General features: G+C 32.9%; 2 protein-coding genes across 4 annotated transcripts; both read right to left on the bottom strand.

Moving 5' to 3' along the window:
• Positions 1 to 79: 79 nt before the first annotated feature.
• Positions 80 to 21,835, bottom strand: LOC149741590 (mitogen-activated protein kinase kinase kinase kinase 4-like). Of its 3 annotated transcripts, none has more exons than XM_089888838.1 (26): positions 21,658 to 21,835; positions 21,116 to 21,238; positions 20,142 to 20,267; positions 18,283 to 18,393; positions 17,215 to 17,436; positions 16,341 to 16,395; positions 15,743 to 15,830; positions 14,948 to 15,105; positions 14,478 to 14,625; positions 13,986 to 14,082; positions 13,597 to 13,686; positions 13,486 to 13,530; positions 12,620 to 12,691; positions 12,125 to 12,268; positions 11,605 to 11,710; positions 9,743 to 9,842; positions 8,777 to 8,878; positions 8,262 to 8,316; positions 7,648 to 7,773; positions 6,687 to 6,855; positions 6,055 to 6,198; positions 4,794 to 4,932; positions 4,048 to 4,213; positions 1,756 to 1,836; positions 1,064 to 1,238; positions 80 to 737 (listed from the first exon to the last, which is right to left on the bottom strand). In XM_089888838.1, the coding sequence occupies exons 1-26, from the start codon at positions 21,697 to 21,699 to the stop codon at positions 529 to 531; spliced, it is 3,093 nt and encodes a 1,030-aa protein (XP_089744964.1). In that variant the 5' UTR covers positions 21,700 to 21,835; the 3' UTR covers positions 80 to 528. The 3 variants fall into 3 exon arrangements, with proteins under 3 accessions (XP_089744964.1, XP_089744980.1, XP_089744973.1); XM_089888854.1 differs by having other exon boundaries at positions 11,629 to 11,710; XM_089888847.1 differs by having other exon boundaries at positions 13,597 to 13,683.
• Positions 21,836 to 23,912: 2,077 nt separating this feature from the next.
• Positions 23,913 to 26,858, bottom strand: LOC149741589 (uncharacterized protein CFAP97D2-like). Its single transcript, XM_089888968.1, has 5 exons — positions 26,716 to 26,858; positions 25,695 to 25,846; positions 24,962 to 25,123; positions 24,429 to 24,551; positions 23,913 to 24,020 (listed from the first exon to the last, which is right to left on the bottom strand). The coding sequence occupies exons 1-5, from the start codon at positions 26,816 to 26,818 to the stop codon at positions 23,985 to 23,987; spliced, it is 576 nt and encodes a 191-aa protein (XP_089745094.1). The 5' UTR covers positions 26,819 to 26,858; the 3' UTR covers positions 23,913 to 23,984.
• Positions 26,859 to 27,523: the final 665 nt, after the last annotated feature.

The following is a 27,523-nucleotide window of genomic DNA, read 5'->3' as shown; positions in this document are numbered from 1 at the left end:
TATTTAGGTGAAGTCTTTGTTTTCCAAACTCTTATGTATTCTGCCTTGGTATATAAAACCAGCAAAATGACGACACAAATATCATTGCAATTTATTATTTATGCTTTGCATGGTTTACACGCAGTAGTATCTTTGTATTAAGTGGTCAACTGCATTTGAAAGCGACACAGTTGGCTACGAACATTTAAACCACAAGGAAGCACATTTTTCTCCCATATGCATGTGTACATCATTAAACTTGCTTAAAAGGACGGTCTCAGAAGGCCCAGCAGAAAACACTATTTCATATGATTAAAGTTAATAAGAGTTAGGTGGACAGTAAGAAGAATAAAAGTATCTCAGAGAATATAAAAACCAAAATCGTTGTTATTCCTCACCAGGCTAAGTTATTTTGGGAAGTATGAATTTTCTCAACACTGAGAATAAACCACTGACAGGTTAAGGACTTTGTGCATATCAGATGTACAGAAAATTTGGACGACAGTTTGACAGCAGTGTGCGTCTTAGCAGCGCGATAGGACGCTCAAGTTACCAATTCATTTGCAAATTCCTGTTAAGGGCCATGAAGTAGACTTGACTTGATGATGAACTGTGCACGGATGCAAAGAAAACTTTGTCATTTCGTTCGCATAAAAACTTAAGTCTCTGCGCACGTTTGTGCATGAACACCCCGTCTAAATGGCCGGTTTCAACGGAACGTATTTCAATTGCCTTTTCCCCCCAACCCATGATCTGACCTGAACAATAAAAGTAAGGAGGTGAATATTAAAAGCATTTTATATACTGCTGCTGCCATGCATTATTATACTTGTAAAAAAAAACATCACCCGAAATATGTTCGGAAACACTGCCCCAAAATGCTAAAAAAACACTGCTCAGAATATGTTGGAAACACTGCCCCAAAATATGTTGGAAAACACTGCTCAGAATATGTTGGAAACACTGCTCAAAATATGTTGGGAAACACTGCTCAGAATAGATAAAAATACTGCTTTAAAAATTTAAAAAAATACTGCTTTTACAGTTACTAACCTAAATTTTAGCACACAACAACAACACATACCTGATCTAATGTAAGCAACTGAAGTTGGGTGTTCTCCCCATTGTAGAACAATATCTTTACTAATATTGGCGTATGTGTTAACATACACCCCTTCATCCTCATAACAAACCAACAACTCCATCCCATCAGAGTTGGGCAACATAATAATAGCATGGGCTGTTATAGGTGGCGTCATCTTGAGTCAAATGGAAAAGTATTTGACGATTAAAGTCGAATTTAAAAGTAATTGGCAATAAATGTAGATTGCAAATTTTTTTGGACAATAAAATAGAATGTAAAAGTATTTGACGATTAAAGGGGAATGTAAAAGTTAAATGTAAAAGTATTTGACAATAAAAGTGTTTTTTTCCACCACTATGGCAAAGGAGTTAGTGCTGTCATCTAAACCAGAGGTTACAGGTTCAAGGCTTGCTGCTGCTACCATTGTTACATAAATGTTTTGTCAACTTTAAAATGTTTTTTGCAGAAAACATTTCTTAATTTAAATTTATTAAATGTAAAAAAACCCAAACCTTTTTTTAATGAATATTATAAACCAATTATTTAGTAAAAATAGTTAACATTTTTTCTAGAAAACATTTCTTAATTTAAAACTTTATTAATGTAAAAACCAGAACCTTTTTTTAAATAAAACTTTTAAACCAAAAATTTGGTGTAAATAGTTAACATTTAAGTAACATGTTTCTACTTACATGATTAGGAATGTAGAGATCATAATTTTGACCGGAATCAACGTCTATTGCATGAAATCCATATGCGGAACCATACAGAAGCTGCAAGTGGAATAAACAACATGTAAATCAAGAACAGGAACTCAGAACTTTATCAATACATAAACAGTGTATATTTTCTCCGAATTTCTGACACAGTCAAATAGATACCATACACATAAACAGCTTAACAGCATGCAGAACATTTTACGAACTAATAGAAAAAATTAGATTAAATTCCCAGGCCTGCGTATGCTTTTTTGTTGGACATTACCCATATAGAATAGATTAAATAAACTAGCTAAGCCTTTTTGGCTTCAAGGTTTTTTATGAATCCTGCTTTGTTGAACAGTTGTTCTTTGCAATGTCATTTTTTAAATCTAAAGTCTACTTAAATAGACATATAGTAGGTTGGGGTAAGATGAGACACTTTTCATTTTATTTCCTGGTCCCATTTGATAGTAAACAAAGAACATTCAAAGAAATATAAAACCGTATCCTCAAGACTCTCAAAGACTGTTGTTAATTGTTTAAAACACGATCAGGATATTTGGATATTATGTGCTAAAGGTGTCCCATCTAACCAGCAGCATTATATATTTAACATGATAATATGATTGGTATAAAATACAAAAACAGTATACCATTTTTTGCTTTGTGTTTACTTGGTATATTCTTATATAGTAGGGTGGGGGAAGATGGGACACCTTTAGCACATAATATTTAAATATCATGATCGTGTTTTTTACAACAACAGTTAACAACAATCTATGGAAGTCGTCAGGATACAGTATTATAATTCTTTGAATTTTCTTTGTTTACTACCAAATGGGATGAGAACATGGAACGAAAAAGTGTCCTATCTTTCCCCACCCTATATAGTAATTTAAAATTTATTACTAAAGTATTTAATTTGATAATGTGATTGGTATAGAACATAAAGCAATATACCAACATCTGTGGAACACACACTGCTGTCATTTCCACGAATAAATTGCAGACTAATCTAATATGCATGACACTGGATAGGAAGTGTATAATATTACCTTGTATGTAAATGCATGTGCAGTTAAGTGAATCAAATAATAAATGAAACGGTGTTGTGATAAGATTAGACATTTTCTGTACAATTTCAACTATATTTTACACCTATTTATAAAAATGAACCTATTTGTAATAAAAGTCATTTTCTCTTCATTTTTTACTATGTTCCACACTTAGTTATAAAAACAAACTCATTTTAAATAAAAACCATTTTCTGTGGAATTCTTACTATAGTCTACACTTATATATAACAATGAACTTTTTAAAAATTTATTTGAACGAAGCCATTTTTGTGCAATTTTTACTATTTTCCCCCTATTTATAACAAAGAATTGATTTGTACTGTATTATGCCACATCTCACATGTTTTACATTGCGTGACAATTTTGTGCGAAAAAAAACACCAACTTCATCAATAGTTATCAATAATGCAACAACTGTGGTTCTCTTGTTTTTATAAACAAATAAATTCAATATTTGTAAATTTGGTCTTAAATTCACTTTTTAATCAATAAATATTTTATCCATAGAATAACAACTGTTGTTAAATCCCTAATTTCCATTTCTCCATTACTTTAAATTAATACATATATATAAATATATTATTGTATTTGTGTACCCAAAATCATAGGTTACCTAGCGTGCCACACTATAAGACCTCACTCATATATTTAAAATTTTATATGTTTCAGAGTTTCAAACTTCCCTACTTAGCCAAGCTCTCAGAGTATTTATGAAATACTTGATAGCTTAATTTTTTAGCAGAGATTAACTAATTAAATATATATATATATTTTAATAAAAAAACACAGTTCCTGTTATAAAATTAGAAATTAAACAAATATAGTTGCAGTGATGTAAAAAATATAAAACTGCATCCTCACCACCCATAAACCCTTAAATTGTTTGAAAAATGATCAGAAAAATACGTGCTAAAGGTGTCCAGTCTTCCCCCATTCTACTATATAACACTTTTAGGGTAATAGGCCAATCCTGGCTCAAATCCCAGGTCTCATGACGTATATGCTCACTGTAGGACCTCACCCACATATAAATTATATAACTTTTTTTTATTCTTTATGGGTGAGGTCCTTGTCTAGGACCTACGATTTAGGTCAGATTTGGCCCATTACCCCAACACCCGGAAAATCCATTTGAGTATTTCGCGCGAGCGGTGCCACGACACCGCATCGCAGTCAGACGCAAAGCAAAAATCATATAACACCACACCTTAAGTCTGGAGCCCTCTTCTACTGTTAGATCCACTATCATTGGTTTGTGAGGTAAATCACTGAAGGATTTAAAAGCCATGAACTTATGGTAGGGCCGAGGCGCCCAAGCATAGACTTCTATGTTGTTTCTTAGGGCAATGACCAAAAACTTGATTCTTTCGTACCTGTGTGAATGTAATACCGGTTTGTTGTAAAAAAAAATCACCCATAAAGTAACATACATGGTAACTCGTAAGCTGATACGAGGTGTGTGAAACAGAACACCCGTGTTATAACGACTGTTGTTTTCCAGCCAGGCAAGGATAAAGTAAGTTACATTTATTCATTCATTTAAATTAAAAACAGAGTAAGGTTTATGTTTGACAAATTAGAAGTAGTATAGGTAAGCTTTATATACATATAACATTATTTTTTCTAATTATCGAATTTAAAAAAATAAACACACAGACAAGCGAAAGACACAAGCAAATTTTCATGTTCTAAATTGTGTTTTTATTTTTTTTTAACCTAGTTTTTAAATTTAAATTCAATTCATTTTATAGATAATACTGGAGAAACAAAACGCAACATTTTAGGTTTTATATTCTTTTTTTTATATTTCAATTTATATTAAATTTATTTTATAAACAATACCAGACAAATGAAAATACATCGACATAAAATCATATTTTTTGTACTTACTTGACAACGTATTTGCTTTTTGTATTTGCTTTTGTGACATTAAATCATGTTTTTCAAACTTACTTGACAACTTTATATTGTGTACAACCTTCCAAATCTCCCACAGGAGCGTAACCGATCTTTTTTTCAACTTCCGGATCGTTTCGGAGGATTTTGTTCCTCAACCAACTGAGGTAATAAACTCGCAGTTTGTTCTTCTTACCTGGGGAGGGAAGGGAAGTAAATTAAACAGCCCTGATTTAAAGTTTTAAAAACTTAATACTGCAAAAAAAGGTTAAAGTTGTAAAAATTTGAAATATATACTGCAAAAAGTGGTAAAAATTGAAATAATGCTTTTAAAAAAGAAGTGAAAAAAGTAAATTAAAGAGCAGTGCGGAAGCTGTAACCATGGGGAGGGAAGGAAAGTAAATTATACAGCAGTATGGTTAAATGAGTGAGGGAAAGTAGAATGAACAGCCCATATTTAAAGTTGTAAAAATTTAAAATACAGTAGTGGCTGATAAAAAAAGTGAGGGAAAAAAAGAAAATTGAACAGCAGTATGGTTAAATGAGAGGAGTAAAGTAGAATGAACAGCCCATACTTAAAGTTGTAAAAACTTTAAATACTGCAAAAAAAATTAAAGTGGTAAAAATTTGAAATACTGCTGTTAAAAAAAGGGAGTGAAACAAAGTAAATTTAATAGCAGTGCAGAAGCTGTAACTATGGGGAGGGAGGGAAAGTAATTAGAACAGTAGTATGATTGAATTTGTAAAGAAATTGGAACGAACAGCCCAGGTTTAAAGTTGGAAAAATTTGAAATACTGCTGTTAAAAAGGGAGTGAAAAAAAGTAAATGGAACAGCAGTATGAATAAATAAGTAAAGGAAAGTGGAATAAACAGCCCAGATTTAAAGTTGGAAAAAGTTAAAACACAATAGTAGCAGTTAAAAAGGGAGTGAAGAATAGTAAATTGAACTCTATTTTCCCGTGCCATTTGGTAGTAAACAAACAACATTCAAGTAATTACAAAATATCATCACGACTCCATAGACCGCTGCTATTTATTTAAAACTCAATCAAGATATTTAGATATTATGTGCTAAATTTTCCATCTACCCCTACCCTACTATAACTGTAAAACATATAAGGAACTAATTAAAAAAAAAATTATTATAATAAAAAAAAATTATCATAAAAAATATAAGGAACTAATTTAAAAAAAAACGAAATTTCAATAATGTGTTTAATTTATCATGTGTAACCACTTTTTCCTGTTTTCCAATTTATCATAATTTTTTTCCAATTTATTATAATGTGCAACCACTGCAATACCACACACACATACCTGAAATAGTAACCACCAAGTTAAGACCTTCCAATACATCGAGTTGTTGAAATCTTCTCCTTCCAATGAGAGGATAAACCTTTCCCTGTCCACTTCTATCCAACAGCATCATTCCATTGTCGGCTCCAATAAGTAAATTAACCCCTGTGGAAAAATAGTGTTTATGTAATCTATGTAAAAAATCAAAACAAAAAAAAATTGGTAAAAAAACTTTTTTTAAGTAGATATTTTATATATATATATAAATGTAAAAATTTAAATTAAATTTTTTAAAATTTGAAATAGCTTTCTTTAGTAGCGTGTTTTTAACGACTATTGTTTTTGCTGCTTTTCTTGTTGTTTTAATTTATTTGATCTTTGCTATCGCATTTGTTTATGATATGTAATGTTTTCCATGTTATATAACTTTTTTTAGCACATAATTTTACATGTTATTTATTTTTTTATGTTACATAGTTTTACATGTTATATAATGTTTTTATGTTACATAATTTTACATGTTATTATTTTTTTTGTTACATAATTATTTATGGTATGTAATTTTTATGGTACATAATTTTACATGTTATGCAATAATTATTTTATGTAATATCTATATTTATATGAAAATAAAACCTCCTAAACCCCCTTACCCCATAGAGAAGCACAGAGAATCTCGGAGTTAAACCTCTTCTTATATTTTCGTATTTCTGGCATGTCAGTGGTCACGACAGGTGCGTGTTCGGATGAATGAGGGTTCACATTAACGACCGACACTTTGCGATCATCGCGAACGCTTGCTCCCGAAGCAGAAGCTGATGTCTGTGTTATGCAACAACTGCTATTATGTATATATTATGTAACAATTGCTATTATGTATATATTATGCAACAATTGGTATTATGTATATATTATGTAACAATTGCTATTATGTATATATTATGTAACAATTGCTATTATGTATCTATTATGTAACAATTGCGATTATGCTATTATGTATATATTATGTAACAATTGCTATTATGTATATATTCTATCTTTTATTCTGTATGGGTCAGGTCCATAAGAACCTGGAATTTAGGCCAGATTTGCCCCATTACCCTAACACCCTTGTACGTCCAAAAGTAACATGCTCACGATAGTGCTATTATGTAATATAGAAGTTAACAGTTGTTTTTTAAAAAAATTTACTTTTTTTCTCCTGGTGAAAAACGTTCTTTAATTTATTTAGGTAAAAAGTATTTAGAAAAATGTAAGTTTTATTATGTAAGGTTATGATTTTTATATGTTAAATCACATGTTTCATTTCACAAACGTAGGGTTTCAACCTAAAAAAATAAAGGGGGAATAGACAAAATGTACAGTCCGGAGCGTTTTAACTAAATAATAAAATGTGATTCAGATACAGTTATATTATTCTATTTAAACTCTGAATAATTTTTTATTCAGGAATTTTTTACACTGTCAGTGAGTATTCCATTTCCCTATACTGAGCGTATCTTTTTAAATTAAAAAAGAAATGATTTTAAAATTTTTAGAGGGTGGGTGTCATGCCCCCCCCCAAAAAAAAACCCAGCTGCGCCACGCCCCAGACCAATATTCACAAAAACTTACATCATCATGTAGGTCATGAGGATGGTTCCTTGGAAGTAGATCCGGCATAACTGAAGGACCAGCTCTTCTATCCCAACTTGATTGCGAGTTGCTTAGACCCCCATTATCCCTTCCACGTGTATCTCCCTGGGAAAAATATTACCGTTTTAATTCTTTTATTTTTTTTTTATTTTTAAATTTGTATATCAACATGGTACAGTACTGTGGGGTTAAACAGGACACCTTTAGCAGACAGTATCCAAACATCCGATCATTTTTGGGGCAATTAACAGCGCTCTATGGGGGCCTTACCCTTAAGAATACAGTTTTGTAATTCTTTGAATTTTCTTTTTTACTACCTAATAGGACCTTCAAACAAACACCTAATAAAGGGACATACCAACGAAAAATGAAAATTGGTATACAAATAATTTGCATTTTATTTTAGTTGACACTCATTATTTTTCAGAAACTGTTTTATTTTTTGAAACTTTGCTGGTACCTTTTTAAATCACGTTTAAGCATCTTTATTCACATATTTTGTTTTTTTGTTGGTATGCCTCTTTTGTGCACAAAGTATATATATATGTCAAGCCACGCACAAAGTATATATATGACAAGCCATACTAACTTACCCCACTATATGAATCCCCTGCTTGGTTGTTTATCACCAATGTTCCTTGGTTTGAACTGGAAATTATATTATAAGACAATAGACATATATATATCACATATAAGGTGCATTCATACACCTTGTGCTTACTGTAAAGTTATAATATGGGTGTCTTCTTATACACCAACACACATGGTAGATACATACACCTCATGCTCACTGTCAAGTTATAACGTGGGTGTCTCCTTATACAGCAGACAGTCAGACACACATGGTGTGTTCATACACCTTGTGCTTACTGTAAAGTTATAAAATGGGTGTTTTCTTATACACCAGACATATAAAAAGTGTATCCATACACCTTATGCACACTGTCAAGATATAATATGTTTTATGCACTTGAAACGTACACGATGTAATCATACACCTCATGCTTACTGTAAAGTTATAAAATAAAGGTGTCTTTTAATACACCATACATATACACACATAAAACATGTCTTATGTCCACTGTCAAGTTATGAAAAATCAACTTACATCCCCCCATGTTGATTTGCATCAATGAACGAATCATCACTATCACTGCTATTAGATGAAGAAGAATAATCCGTAACTCTGGTCTGGTGATTTCCACTTGGTCTAATTATACATGGGTGTCAAGAAATAGCAAACCATAAGAAAAATAAGCAAACTACTAAATTCTATACGGGTGAGGACCTAAATTTTTGGCATGCCATGGGCCTGTTAATTAGGTCATAGTTGGAAAACGCCCCATATACCAAATCATCAGTTTAGAGACTAAATTTTACAAAATACTTGTTTAAAGTTTATGGTATTTGTATATCAGCCATATATCAACATGAAATGTTTTGAACTTTGTACAACAACCTGGATGATCAAATTTGCCCAATATGTCTAAATAAAAATTACATAATTTGAAAACTGTATTTAAATTTGTGTTTAGTGGCCTATGCAGTTAGAAGCCTATTTTTATCAAAAGCAAAACAGACCATAAAACAACATGCCATTTTAAACTTAATTTTTTCATTGAAATTTATGAACTTTGTTTTCAAGCTATCGTTGTGGCAGTGGTTAGGGTGTTTGGCTATAGAACAAAAGTTACAGGTTCAAGGCTCATCAATGTCACCACTGTGGGCGAATGTGTTCTTGTGCAGAACTCTTAAAGGCAGTTACTCAAATCTAATGGTCACTAATGGGTTGTACGAATCACCAGCCATACATAAAAAAATAATCACCCACAAAGTAACATACATGGTAACTCGTAAGCTGGCAGGAGGTGTGTTAAACAAAACACCCGTGTTATAAAGACTGTCGTTTTATCCGCCATGCGAGGATAAAGTAAGTTACATTCTAATGGCAGTCTTACCAGTCTATTGGTTGTCTAAATTGTCAACCATACAATATATAGTGGCCTGTATTATAAATGGCAATTGCTCCAACCCTTTAAAAATGGTGTGTATAAATTGTCAAACCTTTTCTTACCTGGTTAATGAGGGCGCGGCCATTGCTTTTAAGTTCGCAGCAACTCTGTCCAAATCATCAGGAACTTGTGGGTATTGTTTCCTGTTATGGTGCGGCGAGTCTATAGATATATTAGCTGTTAATATTAGGGTGCTGGGAAACTTTGGCTCTCATGGTTTGCCTCGCTGTACGACTTATGTGAACACTATAGGATGGTAAAAGATGTAGATATACTGTAAGTGTAAACAGTGGCGCAGCCAGGTGGGGGTTTAAGGGGTTGCGACCCCCCCCCCCTTATAAAACAAAAAATTTTTTGATTACCCCCACCCCCCCCCCCCTTATTTTTTTCTGGCTTCGCCACTGAGTGTAGATATGACTGAAAATGTTGTATTTTAGATTGGGTTACAGAAGTAATATTTGTTGTGCAGCCATAAAAAAATAAAGGTGGAGGAAAGGTTTCTATTTCCAAAACAAATTTTTTTGCTACTACTGAAAACCTCATGGCTTGCCGCTGCACAACAATATGATGATAACTTTAACTTTAAAAACTGTAAGAAAAATAACTGTTTTTCTGTTAGGTTTGTCATACTAGATTAGATTGTGTCATAATGTACAATTCCTAATGCAATTATAACATGTTCTGTTTTGTAGTCTTTATTGCTTATGGGCATGACTTGGGAACTAAGTCTGTTGCTCCATTTCACTCTATACGAAAAGTGGTGTTTAAAATCAGGGTAAAATAACAATTTTTAACTGCAGTATTGGGTGTTTTTTAAATAAATAATAAAGATAAACTTATAAACATGCACAAAGTGCCAATCTAACACCAAACATTCGTACCATGCATAAAATAAAACACCCATAATAAAATAATTCAACTTAGAATAGATGTATAAAAGTAAACAGAACTCAAATCATGCCCAAAACAAAATAAAAACGCCGTGCATAAAAAGTTTCAAACCTTTTAGAAAGATCATTTTCAGTGTAATTCAGTTATTATTTTATACATCTTAGTTCTTAGTTCAACTATATGCACCAACTGTGACTTAAATTGTTATAACTTTTTGTTTTCATTTTTTCCTTTTTGAGTTAAATTTTTGCGAATTTGCAAGAAACAAATAATCTACCTATATTAGCTAAAAACATAAACCCATTTTTAAAAAAATTATCATTGAGTCTTGTAAGCTAAAGAAATTTACTGTAGGCCCATAAATCCCACATTTCGTAATTGTGTTTTAAACAATTAGGAACTGTAAGAGTGATGGAGATATAGGTATATAACTCTGTTAATGTTTTCTGTTTCTTACCAAATGGGACGTGAAAAGAGAATGAAAACATGTCCCATCTTACCCCAACCTAATATATGAGAAATCTAAACTCTGGTCGAAATATTCACACAAGCATAAACATTGTCATACTACAACCCACTTCGTTGTATGTTGCAAACGAAATAAACTATTTCCTAACCGAACTCCATAAACCTATGCCATAAGCTAGTATATATATATATATTTATTATTCTATATCATAACCCAAAACCCATCTAAAAAAAAATTCTTGCTAAATATAATATAAATTTTAACAGCCGAACAGAAACCATTTTTACTTACTTACAATGCCCTCCCACGTGACCTACAATGACCCATGACCTCCCATGTGACCTAAAATGACCCATGACCTCCCATGTGACCTAAAATGACCCATGACCTCCCATGTGACCTAAAATGACCTATGACCTCCCATGTGACCTAAAATGACCAATACAGCCTATTGTGACCCCAATTACAAATGCATTCCTATAACCCCTATGGCCAATTTCCAAACAGCCAGCATAATAAATGTAAAATGGAGTGTGAAAGAAAACATGGAATCATGCAACTTACTCCTGACAATTCGTTCTACAGTACCAGGGTTAGATCTGTCTTGTGCAAGCGCTGGGATTATTGGCTGTCGTCGTGGCAACGCAGGACTTCGATTTGGGGATTGACTCTGCGAATAATGCTTATTGTTTTTACCACAATACGAATTGTTGCGTGAAATATTGTTTATAATAATTAAATGTAAAAATTTTTTTTTACTAAATTAAATTTTGCTAATTTTTTGTTGTCGTTGCATAAAGATGTTTTTACGGAAATATTTGTGATTTTGCAGATGCAGAAAAATGTTTTTACGAAACTATTTGTGATTTTGCAGTTGCATAAAAATGTTTTTACAGAAATATTTGTGATTTTGCAGATGCAGAAAAATGTCTTTACGAAACTATTTGTGATTTTGCAGTTACATAAAAATGTTTTTACAGAAATATTTGTGATTTTGCAGATGCAGAAAAATGTTTTTACGAAACTATTGTTATTTTGTAAGGGATTTATTCCCTTAGAAAGTTTAATATCACAGGCCACTCACAGGGGTTAGTTGTACAGAGCCAGATCTTATTCTTTGCTGTACGGGAGACTCTGGTCTATTCTGTTTGCTTCTTTCTTCGATCTGGCGTGCCCACTGCGGCTTTTCACGAACATGTTGAGAGTGGCTACGCTGGTGGGATATTGGCTGGAAGCATACGTCATGTTTCATTAAATTTAAAAAAAAATGATTTTTTAAAAATATTTTAGTAGTCAAAAATACCTTATTTGTTAATGTGGCAAATGCAAAAATGTGGTGAATGCATAATATTCAAACATGGGGAACCTTAATGATTAATGTGGAAATGCAATTTACTTTAGACTTGCTTATATAAACAGTTAACATGAGGTTACAAATATTGGTGTGACATGTCACACTGACTGGGAGTGAATTAATATAATATGTTTCTTCATAAAGTTTATAATGCAAAATTATTTTCCCTTTTACAGACTCCCACAATTTAATAAAAAAGTTAAGAAGAATGTTTTAAAATCTCACCGGAGCTTCATTTTCTTTTTTTCTCCTAAGAGCCTCCTCTGTTGCTCTTTGATGAGCCTCCTCTTGCTCTCTCTTTATTATATAAGAAAAAAATATATGAGTAAATTGCTAACTTAGGCAAAGAATCTAAAACTCTAAATAAATTGTTCCTGTCGGGTGTATTATGATTCTAAAGTTTCCTAATTTTACAGATAGGAGCATAGTACACCTCATGCTCTTTGTCAAATTAATTTTCAAGAGACACTTTATAGCCCACCTCATAATTTTATATGTCATTTTGGTAAATGATATGTATTAGCTACATGGAAGTTCAGCATATGGTATGTCAAATCCACAGAAGTTTACCACAATAACTTATTTCAACACTGTAGTGCAATTGGGAGACTATAGCTGTAGACTTTTAGGTTTTGTTTGCATCAATATAGCTAAAACTGTATTTTGAGCACTGCAGAGGCTGTAGGTAGGGGAAATGAATATATTGTCATTGTCGTAACCTATTGCCCTTAGTAGCAACATTAATGCCAGTAGCAACATCATTGCCCTTAGTAGCAACATCACTGCCCTTAGTAGCAACATCATTGCCCTTAGTGGCAACATTACCACCCTTTAGTACCAACATGGATGGTCTTAGTAGCAACATTAACACCCTTAGTGGCAACATCGGTGCCCTTAGTAGCAACATTAACACCCTTAGTAGCAACATCAGAGCCCTTAGTAGCAACATTAACACCCTTAGTAGCAACACTAGTACCCTTATTAGGAAAATTTATGCCCTTCTGAACAACATTGGTGCCCTTAGTAGCAACATTAACACCCTTAGTAACAACATTGATGCCCTTAGTAGCAACATTAAACTATTAACTCACTCTTTGTTGTTGAATCCGTTCTTGCATCAACCTTGCTTCTTCCTCCTATCATGAATCACGTGAATAAATCATCATGTGAATACATCATCATAAATCACATGAATCATTTACCTTTCGTTTACGCTCTGCATCTAATTTACGTCTCTGTTCACGTGCGCGCTCTTCTTTCTTCGCTTGTTCGCGACGTAAATTCTCGCGCTGCTAAATTAAAAATAATTACATAAAAATTGGAAGGAATAATTTAAGTTATATTTTTACATTTTACACTGGTAATTGATATATATATACAAAAAAAAAGACATTTTATGTGACAATTATAGCTTGCTAAGTGCTTTTCTGGTAATATTAGCACCAAAATTTGGTCTTGGGAAAAAATTATTTTTTATATTTAACCAATTTTTTATAGTTTTTAAAAAACTCTGCCATGAGACAAGACATCAACAAAGTAACGGTTATTTTTTATTGTTTTTATAAACACAAATATTTGTCATTCAACTCACGTCATCCGATTTTCTTCGATCTTCTTTCTTCTTCTCATTTTTTCTCCGTTCATCGTTTAACTCCTTCTGCTGTCTCTCTCGCTTCTGGAGTTCCGATCTGAAACATACTCATTTTAAACAATACTTAAACCAAAAAAAGGCCCAAAAAAGTGCAGCCCCTACATATACAGTACGCAGGCCCCCAAAAAATTAGAAAAGGGGGTTTCAATCTTGTTTTTTAGTTTTTGTACATCTCATTTATTTCCTCTGATATCCCATAAATAAAACAAAGATTATGAGACATGAGTAAAATTGCATTTTAGCTTAAGTAACGTTTCCAAAAATAAACAATTTTTAATGTTCCGAACTACAAATTACCCCACAAATTTGTTTCACGCATGCTCAAAATTAAAAAAAAGTAAAGTTTTCAAAAATAAACAATTTTTAATGTTCCGAACTACAAATTAACCCCCCAAGTTTTTTCCCCCAAACCCCTTTCCCCCCTTAAATCACCTTTCTTTATTCTCTTGTTGCAATTTGAGGAAATTTCTCCGAAGAGTTGACTCTCCTGGAGCAATAGCGATAGAGCTTGGTGCTCCTTCTTCAGGAGGATCTTCAGTTTCATCTTCCGATCCGCTGTACTCATACTCCGTGTCTCCAACTACAGAACAATAAGAGGATGTTGAGAAACATCAAGTTTTTTTCCAAAATATCATTTTTTACAAAATATCAAGTTTTTTTCTTATTTAAATCTTTTTGTTTATAGTAGGTTGGGGGGAGATGGGTCACCTTTAGAACATTATATACAAATATCCCAATAACATTTAAAAAAACCTGGTCTATGGTAGTTGTGAAGATACGGTTTTGTAATTCTTTGAATGTTCTTTGATTACTACAATACGGAACGAGAAAATAGAAAAATATAATTCTTTGAATGTTCTTTGTTTACTACAATATGGGACGAGAAAAACAAAAACACTTACTCTTTTTTCTCTTAGTTCTATCAATGTGGTCCTTTAGTTGAATTTTAACTTGTCGTTCGTTCGGTTGGTCCTTAATAAAAGGGTGGCGTAGCAAGGAGTCAGTGTTGGAACGCTGGTGGTAATTCTTTATCAGTGTTTGCTCCACAAAGCTTTGGAACCTGAGTATGTAGTTAAGTGTTGTTAAAACATTAAGCTTTTAAATTATATGAAGCTTGAAGCAGAAGCTGCAGCAAAGCTTTTCTAAGGTAAAAGATAGCGTAATTTTTAAGCTGCTATTCTTTGTTTTTTTTATGTGTATGACCGTCGTTTTTATGTGTATGACCGTCCAAAAAATGCCAAGTATAAATCGTGGTTTGTGGAGTATTATCTGTAGGTTGTCTTTTAACAGAATGGCTATAACGTGTTTGATAAAATCAAAGATAGCTTTAAAACTGCTTTCTTTTTAGTTATTGCGGCTTTTAGATAATATCCACTTTAGGGTCAATTTTAAAGTCTTAAAGAACAGATTTCAAATAAAAAGCCTAATGGCCCAACAACCATCATATTTATATATGTTAATATATATAATATATATTTACTATTTCCTATTATATGATAGAACCAAACTGAAATTTAAAAAATAAAATTTAAATCCCAGGTCTCATGAAAGTAATTACCAAACAAAATTATGGTAACTCGTAAGCAGGACCGAGGTGTATACAAAAACACCTGTGTTAAAATGACTATCGTTTTCCACCAGGCGAGAATAATAAGTAACCCACAATCAACAGGAAGTCTAAAGTTATTCCTAATCACCTTGAGTTCCATCTTTTTTCTCGGAGTCTCGGGGGTGAATTTCTTGGAATAAGAAAGAGAGCTCTCATGGGGTGCATGTCGCACAGAGCTGTAATTATAGTGTGAATGATGGGACAAATATAACTTGCTCTAGTTTTCTAATAGGCCTGAAATTTGTTGACACACTTATATAGGCTGTAAAAAAAAGTGGAGCAACAAATTTAAATTGCTGTTATTTTTATACCGTGTGTAAATCCCTATTAAACATAAACAGTTCTATTCAGATAAAATATTTAAAAATTAATCAAAATTCGAAGTAACATACTCCTTCAAAGTACAATGTTACAATGGATATTTGTTGTGTTTATGATTTTATTTTATGTATAATAGGTAGGCTTATATAGTAAAACCATGTTCTGCAAATAGACACAAGCATAATATAAATCCTATAAAAGTGACGCAACCAATCAAAATGCTACTAAAATTAACTTAAACTATATCAGGCGATAGGTAGCCCAAACTACACATATTTTTAAGCGATTCAAAATTCCATAAAAACGGTTGTCTTTCATAGGTACTATGATGTCATAATTAAATTTGTGATGTCACATTAACTTACGAGGTGATCCTTCAGCCATTTCAATAGCAGTGATTCCTAATGACCATATGTCACTCTGTAGGTAAAATTTATTTATTAGAATATATATATTAGCCTTAAACAGTTGTTTTAAAGCTGGTAAAAACAAAGGCGCCTACTTTAACCTATTTAAATTAAATCTGGGTGATATTTTTTAAATGCAGTAACGCCCAGTTGTTAAACATTAGAAACTTAATTTTTTTAATGTATCAAAAAAATGAATATAGTAGGGCTATACATTGGCTTTGTTTTTTTGTATACACACATTTTTTTGACTTCTCATGTTTTCAGGATTTTTTGCCCCACCATGATATATTACAAAGACTAATGATACAACAATAGGTGTCAAAATGTTGTGGCAGCACTGTAAGGTGTGAGAGCACGTTATGTCGTATCATACAACTTGTATGCTTAGTGCAAACCTTATTTTGACAGCTACTATTGTTTGCTATTGAATATATTACATACATATGAGTCACCATAGCACTTATGTTAAAACGAACTGTTTTGTCACTTTGTGTTTGGTGTATGCTTTATAGGGGCAGGCTAGATTTGAATAATCATTTTCAATGCGATTGTATACAGCTATGAAGCCATAACAAAAGACGCAACATAGCCAAAACGTGCCGCTATCATTAGTGGTCATTAATAACACACGTAACAATTGACAACAAGGGGGCGTGTATGAATAACTTTACAAGGTATAGACTTCAAACAGGAGAAATTAGACTTTACTTTACACAAGACACTATATTTGCAAGTTAGCTAATGTTTGCTTAATCCAAAGACTATTTACTTCAAGTTATACAAGCTAAGAAGTTACACCAACTGAACATGAGTCATTAAACAAACTTACCCTATAATCATAGGTGGCAGATGCATTTTGCTCACAAGCTATAACTTCTGGCGCCATCCAGTAAGGCGTGCCGATGAATGTATTACGTCGTCCAATTGTTTTGTCAAGCTGTGCACTAACTCCAAAGTCAACTAGTTTCACATCGGCGTTTTCCGTTAAAAGGACGTTCTGGCCTTTTATATCACGGTGAATTACTTTGTGTTTGTGCAGATGTTGTAAGCCCTGTGATGGAACAGTGTGTATTATTACATCATTAGGCTTGAAATTTAAACAGGGCAAACATATTTTTGGTTAAACATTCAAACATTTTTTTCATATATTATATATATATAATATACTATGCAATGGTGTATAATATATTTTAATTGGTATAAATAATAATAAAAAAGTCTGATGAACACTACTACACTTAGACAAATACAATTAGGAAAATGCTGTTCAGATTGTAAAATTTTCACGCCTATTCTATATATATATAATATTAAAAGTTTGAAGACATAACTTTAAGCATGAACAATCCTGATAGCTATTATTGCATTACAACAGTAACACTTACGAATGCTGTAGATTTCTATCGTTTCTACAATATGGGTGTGGTTCAAATCACAGACTTAATTCAACTATTATAAAAATTGTATTCTGTATGGGTGACGTGGTATAGCACAGCTCGTCAGGGACATGATATGTAAACAGGTCCACTAATACCAAAGCATATTTATTCTTAAGATATGTCCTGATTTTCAAGGTCTAGATCAGTGGTTCTTAAACTTTTTTGTATGTTTTAACCTTTTAACAAAGATGCTTATCAGATTTACCCCGAATATGTAATATGGCGGTCATTTATTAAATAGGGAGAAAAAACTAATTACGTCAGTTGAACTGAAGTGGAATTCGATTGGTAGTTTATTTACCCTCTAAATTCTAGGAATTTACTCCAAAGGGTAAATTTACCCCAGTTTAAGAAGCGCTGGTCTGGATCTTAATCTTATCAAATTTTTTTTTTGATAATAATAGTAGCGCAGTGTTTAGGCCACAGTTGGTTCATTACTGACTGATACAAAAACGTACCTTCAGTATTTCGCGGCAAATATATGCAATCCAGTCTTCCTTTAATGAATTTCCCTTTGTTGCTTTAACGAGATCAGTAACAGATCCAGCCCCACAGAACTCCATGACCAACTGTAATGTAATATAGTATTTTATTATGTGTTGCAAGACCAATGCAGGCAATACTGACTTGGGAGGTTCTAACTTCCTGTTGGTACCATTTGAATGGCTTTTACAGAAAAACTCCCAAAACAAAAAAAAAGCAATGTTTCACATTGTCTGTATTACACCTATGGACTATACAGGGCAAAAACTATGGTGCTGGCTTGGCCTGCCGCCCAATGTACAGTGCATATTATTGCCATATTAAATATACCAAACGCAAACAGTAGCTTACTCATACAAAATTTCGATTGGACAAATAGTTTTCCAAAAAGTTTTTTTAATTACAGATATATAATAAATATATGGGACGTGGGACCTATGCTTTATGAAATGATGTAAACTGTTATATATCTCGTTAATAGGACTTTTATTTACTGTTGTTTTTTGTAGGTCTTCCTTTTACACATTTAATCACTACATTATATATATAAAACAACTAACTAAAAATAGTTTCAACAGTTTCATTAAGCAGTTATGTGTTTAATTGTAAAAACTACCAAAAAAAATTAAAAACCCATATTGGGCACTGTCCTATGTATATATAAAAAATAATACGTAAGCATATATTATATACACATAAACATATATAAATAAATATATAATTATATATATACACTTTATTAAAAAGTGCAAACTAATCACATTTTTGAAAAATATATTAAAACAACAGCTAATCTCTTTCTTTTACAACGAAATTTTCCGTTTAGAATACACCCCATGTAATTCCTAACCAGCCAATAATAAAATTAGGTCAAACTTCGAATTTCAAAAACAACAAATCTTATCGAACTAGTAAATTACAATAGGAAGGTGTACCAGTATTGACTTGTATGGCTTTGTTAGCAACTGAACCATGTGTGACATGTAATAAAATAACCACATTTTCTTGCTTTACACGAAATAAATTGGCTAATAATTTAACATGAATAGTGACATGGTCATAACTCCTTTCATGGTGTGTTCTCTGCAGTCAGGTACTGTTTGTCATTAGAAATGAATACATATCTTTATATGATTCATTGAGATATAAGAAGTACAGCATTACGTCAATGAATAACTCAATGAAGGGTTTTTACACAGACAGTAGAGCACAAGTACTGAGCCATGTCGAAGGTTTCTGACTTTTTTGTAAAAATACCAGTATTTTTAAACTTCAGATTCTAAAGTTAAACCAAACAACAAGACGAAAATCAAAATTACAACAAAACCAATCCTAAACAATAGTTTTTTTCTTGTTTTGTTAACTTATTTGTAGCAAAGCCTAACCCATGCTAATATTTGGTCTCTTCAAACCAAAGTCTTACATTTTACCAAAAAAAACGAACTAGTAAAAAATCCTCCAGTACATTACATATTAGGCTGGTAAAAAGTGTTAGTGATTGGCAGTTAGGCGTCAGGGGCTAGCTAAAGCGCTTTGCAACTATTAGTTAAACATTTTCTTGTGAACACCCCCTCAAAATATTTCTATACTCATGGTTATAGGCAGTGGCGCAGCCAGAAAAAAATGGGGGTTTAATCAAAAAATTAAAAAAAATATTTTTTTTAACTATATAATTTGTTGTTTTTTTTTGGTTTAAAGGGGGGGGGGTCGCGATACCCTAATCCCCCTGGCTGCGCCACTGATTATAGGAGTTATTGGTTGGTTGTATAGTGGTTAACAGATAACGCAAGGGGGAGGATTATTCACTAGCATCAAATAATCAAGTTTAACTTACCCACAGTTGATCATCGTTGCCAGGTGCAGTTTTATTCACAAAAGCCCCGTAATACGTTGCAATGTTACGATGCTCTGAATATTTCTTCAACATGTTGATTTCCAACTTTATTTCTTCTTCTTCTTCCTATAGAAATGTTATACAATCAACAACATAGAAATCAAAAAAAAAGAAATGTTTTATTTTATAGTTGCTGGTAAGCAGTATAAAGATGGCATGAGAATGACTTGACAGTGATTTTCCTGTTTTGTTAACTTTGATACAATTTCTAAAACTGACAAATGTCAGAATATTTAAGATATATGGAAAATTTTAGATATGTTATATTATGGATATGTATATTGTTGGGCCGCAAATAGTTTTAAAGCGTAAATGTTTCAAAAATTGCCTAATATGTTGAGACACTAAACTGCTAAACATTACCTAATATATTGAGACACTTAACCGCTAAACCAGGAAACAAAGACCTTTTCTTATATCTTTGAATGACACAACACAATTACCTTACATGCTAAAAAATGATCAATAGATGGACACAACACTAACGCACACACAAGCATTAAGAAAATGGTAGCAGGACATGTAACAGGCATGTATATTTCAAAGGATTGATTAGTGAGCGAAATTGATGCTATCATGAAAGTGTTACATCATAAAAATGATAAAAAGACACAAGACACTGGCACACATCAAGCATTAACTTAAGCAAATGGTAGCACTAGCAACAATAGCAAAGCATGTATGGGTCATGTATATTTTAAAGGATTGATAAGTGCCTTTAGGTGAGTGATTCATGCTATCATGAAACTGTTACGTTTTAAATTTAAAAATCAACAAACTTCACACAAGTAAACTGAATATAGTATTATATATGCCAACTTAAGAAGACTTTTCCCAACAGGACCATAATAAAGTCTAAACTTTAGTGACCAATACCCAGGGGTGGAAACAAAAGACAATTAACTGGATGTTACCTCAGTTACATCCATCACTTTAATGGCAGCGAGTTGACCTGTCTTGACATGTCTGCCTTTGTACACTTGTCCATAAGTTCCATTGCCCACGACTTGTACCAGTTCGAATATCCCAGCAGGTTCCTGAAACAAAAATCAAAATGTTTGGGGGGCAGTTGTTAACTTTTTTTTTTAATTTTTTTTTAACTGCTGTAACATATACAAATAGTTTAAAATTTGCACGAGAAATATTTAGTTGAGTTATATGTTTTTGCATTTATATTTAAGTGTTTATTAGGGTTTAATAGGGCAATATTGCCATATTGATTAGGCTATTAAAGTTATATATATATATGTAACAGATTTTTTTTCAAATTGCTAAAATTCTGTATATTTTAAGAAAAAAACACATTTTACAGGACATTTTTCCAAACTGCTAACATTTTAAATTTTTGTTTTGGTTTTTGTTAAAACAACATCTAATTTTACCCCATATGAAATTAAATTTTACATCAATATGCTTATTTAAGTATTGTATCACTAAAAACTCGAAAATATCTTACCCGTAATCCAGCTAGATCTATATCATCCAGCCCACCAGACATCTTTGATTTTATTTTTTTAACTACTCTTAACAATCATAATTTGACGGGTATTTGGAATATCGCTTACTTAACAGTATTTAAGGGTGCGGAAAGAAAAATAAAATATCTGCTGAATAAAATGTTTATTTTTTTCAGTACATGATAAAAGTGTAAGAGGATTTATGGAAAATTTTAGTTAATGTAAAATTTTGCCCCAAAATAACATACCAAAATTTTTATTTTTTTTTTATACAAGAGCGAAGATCATGTTATTTAAAGAACGTTGTGAAGTGAATCAACAGCAAACTACAGTTCTTAAAACTTGCTATGAATAAAAAGTGTTGAAAAGAATATGTTATATCAGTTAAAAACAACCAAAAAATTCATACACATGCAGTTGATAAAAACTACGGTACTATTAAATGTTAATAACACAGAACTAAAATGGGCACAAACCGCACAATAAAAAACAAGTTTTCAAGATGAAAATCTATTAAAAGCGGTTGTGAAAATCGATTCCTTTTTTTTCAAGAAAAAAAAACTTCAATCACGGATAACTAATTATATATACATATATATATATATAGAGAGAGAGAGAGAATTTTTTATTTATTTATTTAAAACAATAGGCTAACGAAGATCATATTATTTTGAAAAGAGAAAGGGAATAACAATCGTTAAAACATCACTGAAACACGTGAATTTAGCTAAAAGCAACTAGTACAGCCATACACTCACTTGAGTTCATTTTTCTTTAAACTATATTTTATTAATTGGTAAAATTGTCCTCTAAACACGTTTTTTTAACCAACCAGACTTTACCTATTTTTATTTCTTTTCCTTTCCTAACAAATGTGTTATAAGACTTAAGTAGCAATAACATGCAGCATACTAGCGAAAAACAAGAACTGTTCAATTTAAACACCATATAACTGAATTAGAAACCACGGTGAAGCAAAAACGACGCGTGTTAGGCGTTCGATTCTATTACAGTGTTTAACAACCTAGCGCTCATTACGCGTTACGTCTGTATCATTTCTCACTTCTGAATGTAATTAATTATGATACAACTTTACAAACAACGCCTACAGTGACCACTGCGAAGGGAGAAAGTAGTTCAAAACAAGGCAGACATGACATCACAGTTGGTACGATTCATAATTTATTTTATTTCCTTCACTTTCATACGTCTGGGACAAAGAAACAGTGGTGCACAATTTGATTTTTAAGAAGCCAATTGCCGAAAATTTACATTTATGGAAACGCAACGCCTGCTAGAGTGTTTACAATACTTTCTTTAAATGGTAGTTTTAACACCGTTTCTTAGTAAAGTTGTATGGCTATTTTGATTGTACTTTAAACTAGAGTAAAATAAATTTACTGAACACATTAGGTTCGCACTTTTACTCAACAGATTATAATCCTACAATAAAAATGCACCTGTAAGAAATGAAGCTGCTCTATAAATAAATAAATACCAATACAACTTACAGTCGGTCATTATTAAAAACCAATTTCTTTTCTATTTAAATTTATCACAGCAGGTATAGAGTGCTGTTTATCCAGGTAGTTATTACAACACCAATAAAATCTGATTTGGGAAACACTAGTTTTGGGGGCATTCCCCTTTCTAACTGTTCTGTTATCGTCTTCTAGGTATTTTGATTTCAAATAATATAAAATTCTTAGTAAGTTACTAACCGAAACTGTACGTATAACACCAAAACAACAACAAGTGTGTAAACGACATCCGTTATAGCGGTGGTAACCTTTTTACTACATTGATTGATATATGCTCTTGCATCCTGGAGACGACGACCAAACAATCGATATATCTGTTTCTCATTATATATTATATCAAACATAACCCGTTTTGCAGCATTTTCTTAGTTGCCAATTATTTATTTACCCGAATTATCCATGAAACGAAATTAACTCTTCCCAGTTACCACAGAGTTTTGGAAACTCTTTTAGCGGTGCGGCAATTATAAAGTCTTAATTTCATTATTTGCACTTTGACAAAATTTTGTTACTTTGACCAAATTTTGCTATTTTAAGAGTATTTCTTTTATAAGAATGTAGTTTAACTACCATTAGGTGTCTTAGACGCTAACGGCGCCCACGATGCGGCAGAACCGAGTTTGAATTTTGGCGTTGGTTCATATAAAAAACAGCGCTCTAGCTTTTGAGCTACGATACTGCTTTATATTAAAATTTCGAATCAAACGGTTAAGTTTTTGCTTCCATAAAAACGAGATTTATTTCAAAAAGTGCATTTTAACAAGCGAAAAATGGTCAATTTGTCTTTAGAGTTCTTCGTTCTTTGCTTTTGCCCGGCTGGACTGTAAAAACATAAAATGAAAGAATGTTACTTATTTATTCTGACGTGGCGGGAATAGACAGTAGGTATAACTTGCTGCCAGCTTAGACAACTCATTCTGGGTTGGAGGAATAGGCATTACCTATCTTGCCCAAGAACACGGACGCCCACAATGATAGCAGCGACGATCCTCGAAACCGTATGGGGTATATGCGTAGACACGCTAACCATTGTAACGCGGTTTTTATAAGAGTGGTCAGGTAAAGTAAAAATTCAAAGAATTTAAAACCGTATGCTTAAGACTCCAATCGATCGTTGTTAATTGTTTGAAACACGACCAAGATATTTTGATAGTATGTGCTAAATGTGTCTCGTCTTCCCCCACCGTACTATAATATACTAAAATGTTGTTTAACCATAAAACACTTACTCGACGTTGAATTTTATTAGTTGGGTGGTGGGGGTGCGGCTGGGACGAGTAACGCAGTGAGTTCTTGGTATAACCCCAATCTTGTGGATACTTTGAAATATTTGCCATGTATCCTTGGTTAACCTGAAACAGAGAGTTTTTTATGCGTACTGTTACATACATTCATTTATTCAGCGACTAGCACTGGGTTGTAGCGACTGCCGTTAAGTGTTTTACCCAAGGACACACACGCTTACAATGGTAGCAGCTGCGAGCTTTGAATCTGTAACCTCTGGGTAAAAGGTAGTCAACCACTTTCCCGTGGCACGCAACTACAGCTACAAAACTGGGGTGACATTCTCAGCCACCAACTAAACTAATCGCGGCCTATAAGTCGAGTCAAATCGACCGACTAAAACTAAGTCGGCCGATTTCGATCGACAACTTTTGTAATAAGTAATGCACAGAAAAAAAGCGTATAACCATAAGATACCGCAATCGACTAACTTTAATCGGTAGCCGAGAAATCGTGAATACAATCTCTGGATACCTACCCTCCAACCATCTTCCCAAACGAAGTGGTTATAATGTGGTTCCTTGGATGAAATACGCTTCAAAATCGCTTGGTTTTCGTGTGTAACGCGTAAAAGTTCTCTTTGACGTTTTGTCTTGTTTAAACTTTTCTGTTCGTAGCTATTCCAGTTGTCAACTCGGCCCTGTCGTTTTAAAAAGGTGTATAATAGAGTGGGGAAGATAGGACACCTTTTTTCTATTTTTTCATCCCATTTGGTAGTAAACAAAGAACATGCAAAGAATTATGAAACCGTAGCCTCACGACTTCCATAGACAGTTATTTATTAATTAGTACTGTGGGGTAAGATGGGATATTGTCAGCACCGAGATCAAATATTTCCTGATCGTGTTCTTAACAATTAAAATGCCATGCTTTCAATCTCATCTCATTTGGTAGTAAACAAAGAACAAAACACGATCAGGAAATATAGTACGGTGTGGAAAGACGGGACACATTTTCATTCTATTTTCTCGTCTCATTTGGTAGTAAACAAAGAACATTCAAAGAATTACAAAACCGCCATATCTTCACGTCTTCCATATAGACGGTTGTTAATTGTTTAAAACACGATCAGGATATTTGAATATAATATGTGCTAAAGGTGTACCATCTTCCCCCACCCTACTATATTAGATTTATACCTGCTCACAGTATTCCATCTCTCCCACAGTCTTATAACTTTAATTCCAAACAAAATCAAAATATTAACATACTTTGGTTCGCATAATGTAACTCATTTTCTCCATAAGAATTCTGTTATCTCTTTCTACAGTCGCAAGACGTTCTTCTTCCATCTGTAACTTCTTTAATTTTAAGTGCAAATGCATGTATGTTTCGGGCGGCATGTTATCTATTACTGGCCGCGCTGGGAAAAAAGACGTAATTACTCACATGATACCATTGCGTGTACATGCCGCATGCCCGGCAGAAATGCAGTATTACAAGGCCCGAATTTTGTTACGATGGTAAACTAATTTAACCAATAAGTTAACAGCGTACACCATGTTGGCATTACGTAAGGGAACCTAATTACTGAGTCCTTTTAATTATTTCGAAGCTCGTGTCTTGTAACTTTTCATTTACAGCTAGCTTTTTCAGGACATTAGAGTTTTCTATTTATTCTTGCTCTTGCCTGGCAAAATGTATAGTGCGGAAATAATTTTCCTAAACGCGCCATAAAGAGCCCTCATACACCTAATGTGCCTGGTTATAAATTACAATTCGGGCAACCGATTTGTTGCCACTGGATTAAATAAATTGCAGCTTTATTTTTTGGCCAGAGATATACGCGTTCACAAAGACAGCAGTGTCAAGCTTCGATACGAACCGTCTATCATTTCAGTCAAACCATGGAATGTTCAGCATTCCATGGTCAAACGCTCTGGTCTAGAGATTGCTAAAGCGCCGACTTTAGAAATAGACCCTAGCTAACAGACTACATCGCCGCTAGCACTGAGCGTATATGTGTCCTTGCATGACACTTATCGGCAATTGCTCCAATACATGGTACGGTAACTCGTAAGCTGGCTCGAGGTGTATGAAACAGAACACCCGTGTTATAAAGACTGTTGTGTTCCGGGGACGTGCGGATAAAGTAAGTTATACATTCTTACTTTATAGAATGTGCTGCATCTAACTATCTGTTATGTTACCACCCACAGGCAGCTGTATTCACATTCGTGGTAAAATACAAGGAAATGAAATACTTGTATCACAAAAAAAGCATGAAAATACCTTGAATTACTTTTTTCCTGTGAATATCGAAGCGATTTTGGTCCCATCTTTTCTTTAATAGTTTATTATTAGCAGGCGTAATAGGTTGGTACGCTCGATGCATTTTGAAATCAACTGTTGCTAGGACATTTACTAAGTATTATTTGTGCCTGCTTTGCCAGTTACGTCACAGTATTTATTATTTATCATAAAATAGCAATTATTACGTTGTTAGATTTTTCATTATGTTGGATGCCGATGTTTTTGAGATTAAAAATGACTGATCACTTATTTCATACGAATACTGCAACACATATTAGAGTATCTATGGTTATGTTTATTCAAAAACTTTGTTTTTGTGAATACTACAATGTGTAAAATTATTGGAACATGAAATGTACAATGACAAACTAGTTACCTGCAAAATTTTGCACTTACTCGTAGGCTTGTCGCAGCATACATATTGGTACCTTTTGGTTTTATAAAAGAAGACCCCGTGTAATAACTAGTTGTTCTCGCACAAATAGTGTTAAGTGTTGATAACTAGCTTACCAAGTTGTACAAATTATGTAAAGTATATTGGCGACTATAACTATTGTTATAAAGGGTGGGGGAAGACGTGACACCTTTAGCACATATAATATCCAAACATCCTGAAGGTGTTTTAAACAGTTAACAACGGTTTATGAGAGTCGTAAGGATATGGTTTTATAAATCTTTGAATGTTCTTTGTTTACTAGCAAATGGGACGAGAAAATATATTGAAAAGGTGGCCCATCTTCCCTCACCCTACTATAAATTAGAGACGCTGTCTATAGTGGGCTCGGTA

Source organism: Ciona robusta, chromosome 1 (genome assembly GCF_009617815.1).
Source record: "Ciona robusta chromosome 1, ASM961781v2".
In the NCBI taxonomy this organism is placed as follows: domain Eukaryota; kingdom Metazoa; phylum Chordata; class Ascidiacea; order Phlebobranchia; family Cionidae; genus Ciona; species Ciona robusta.
This window is presented reverse-complemented; position numbering and strand designations above follow the sequence as displayed.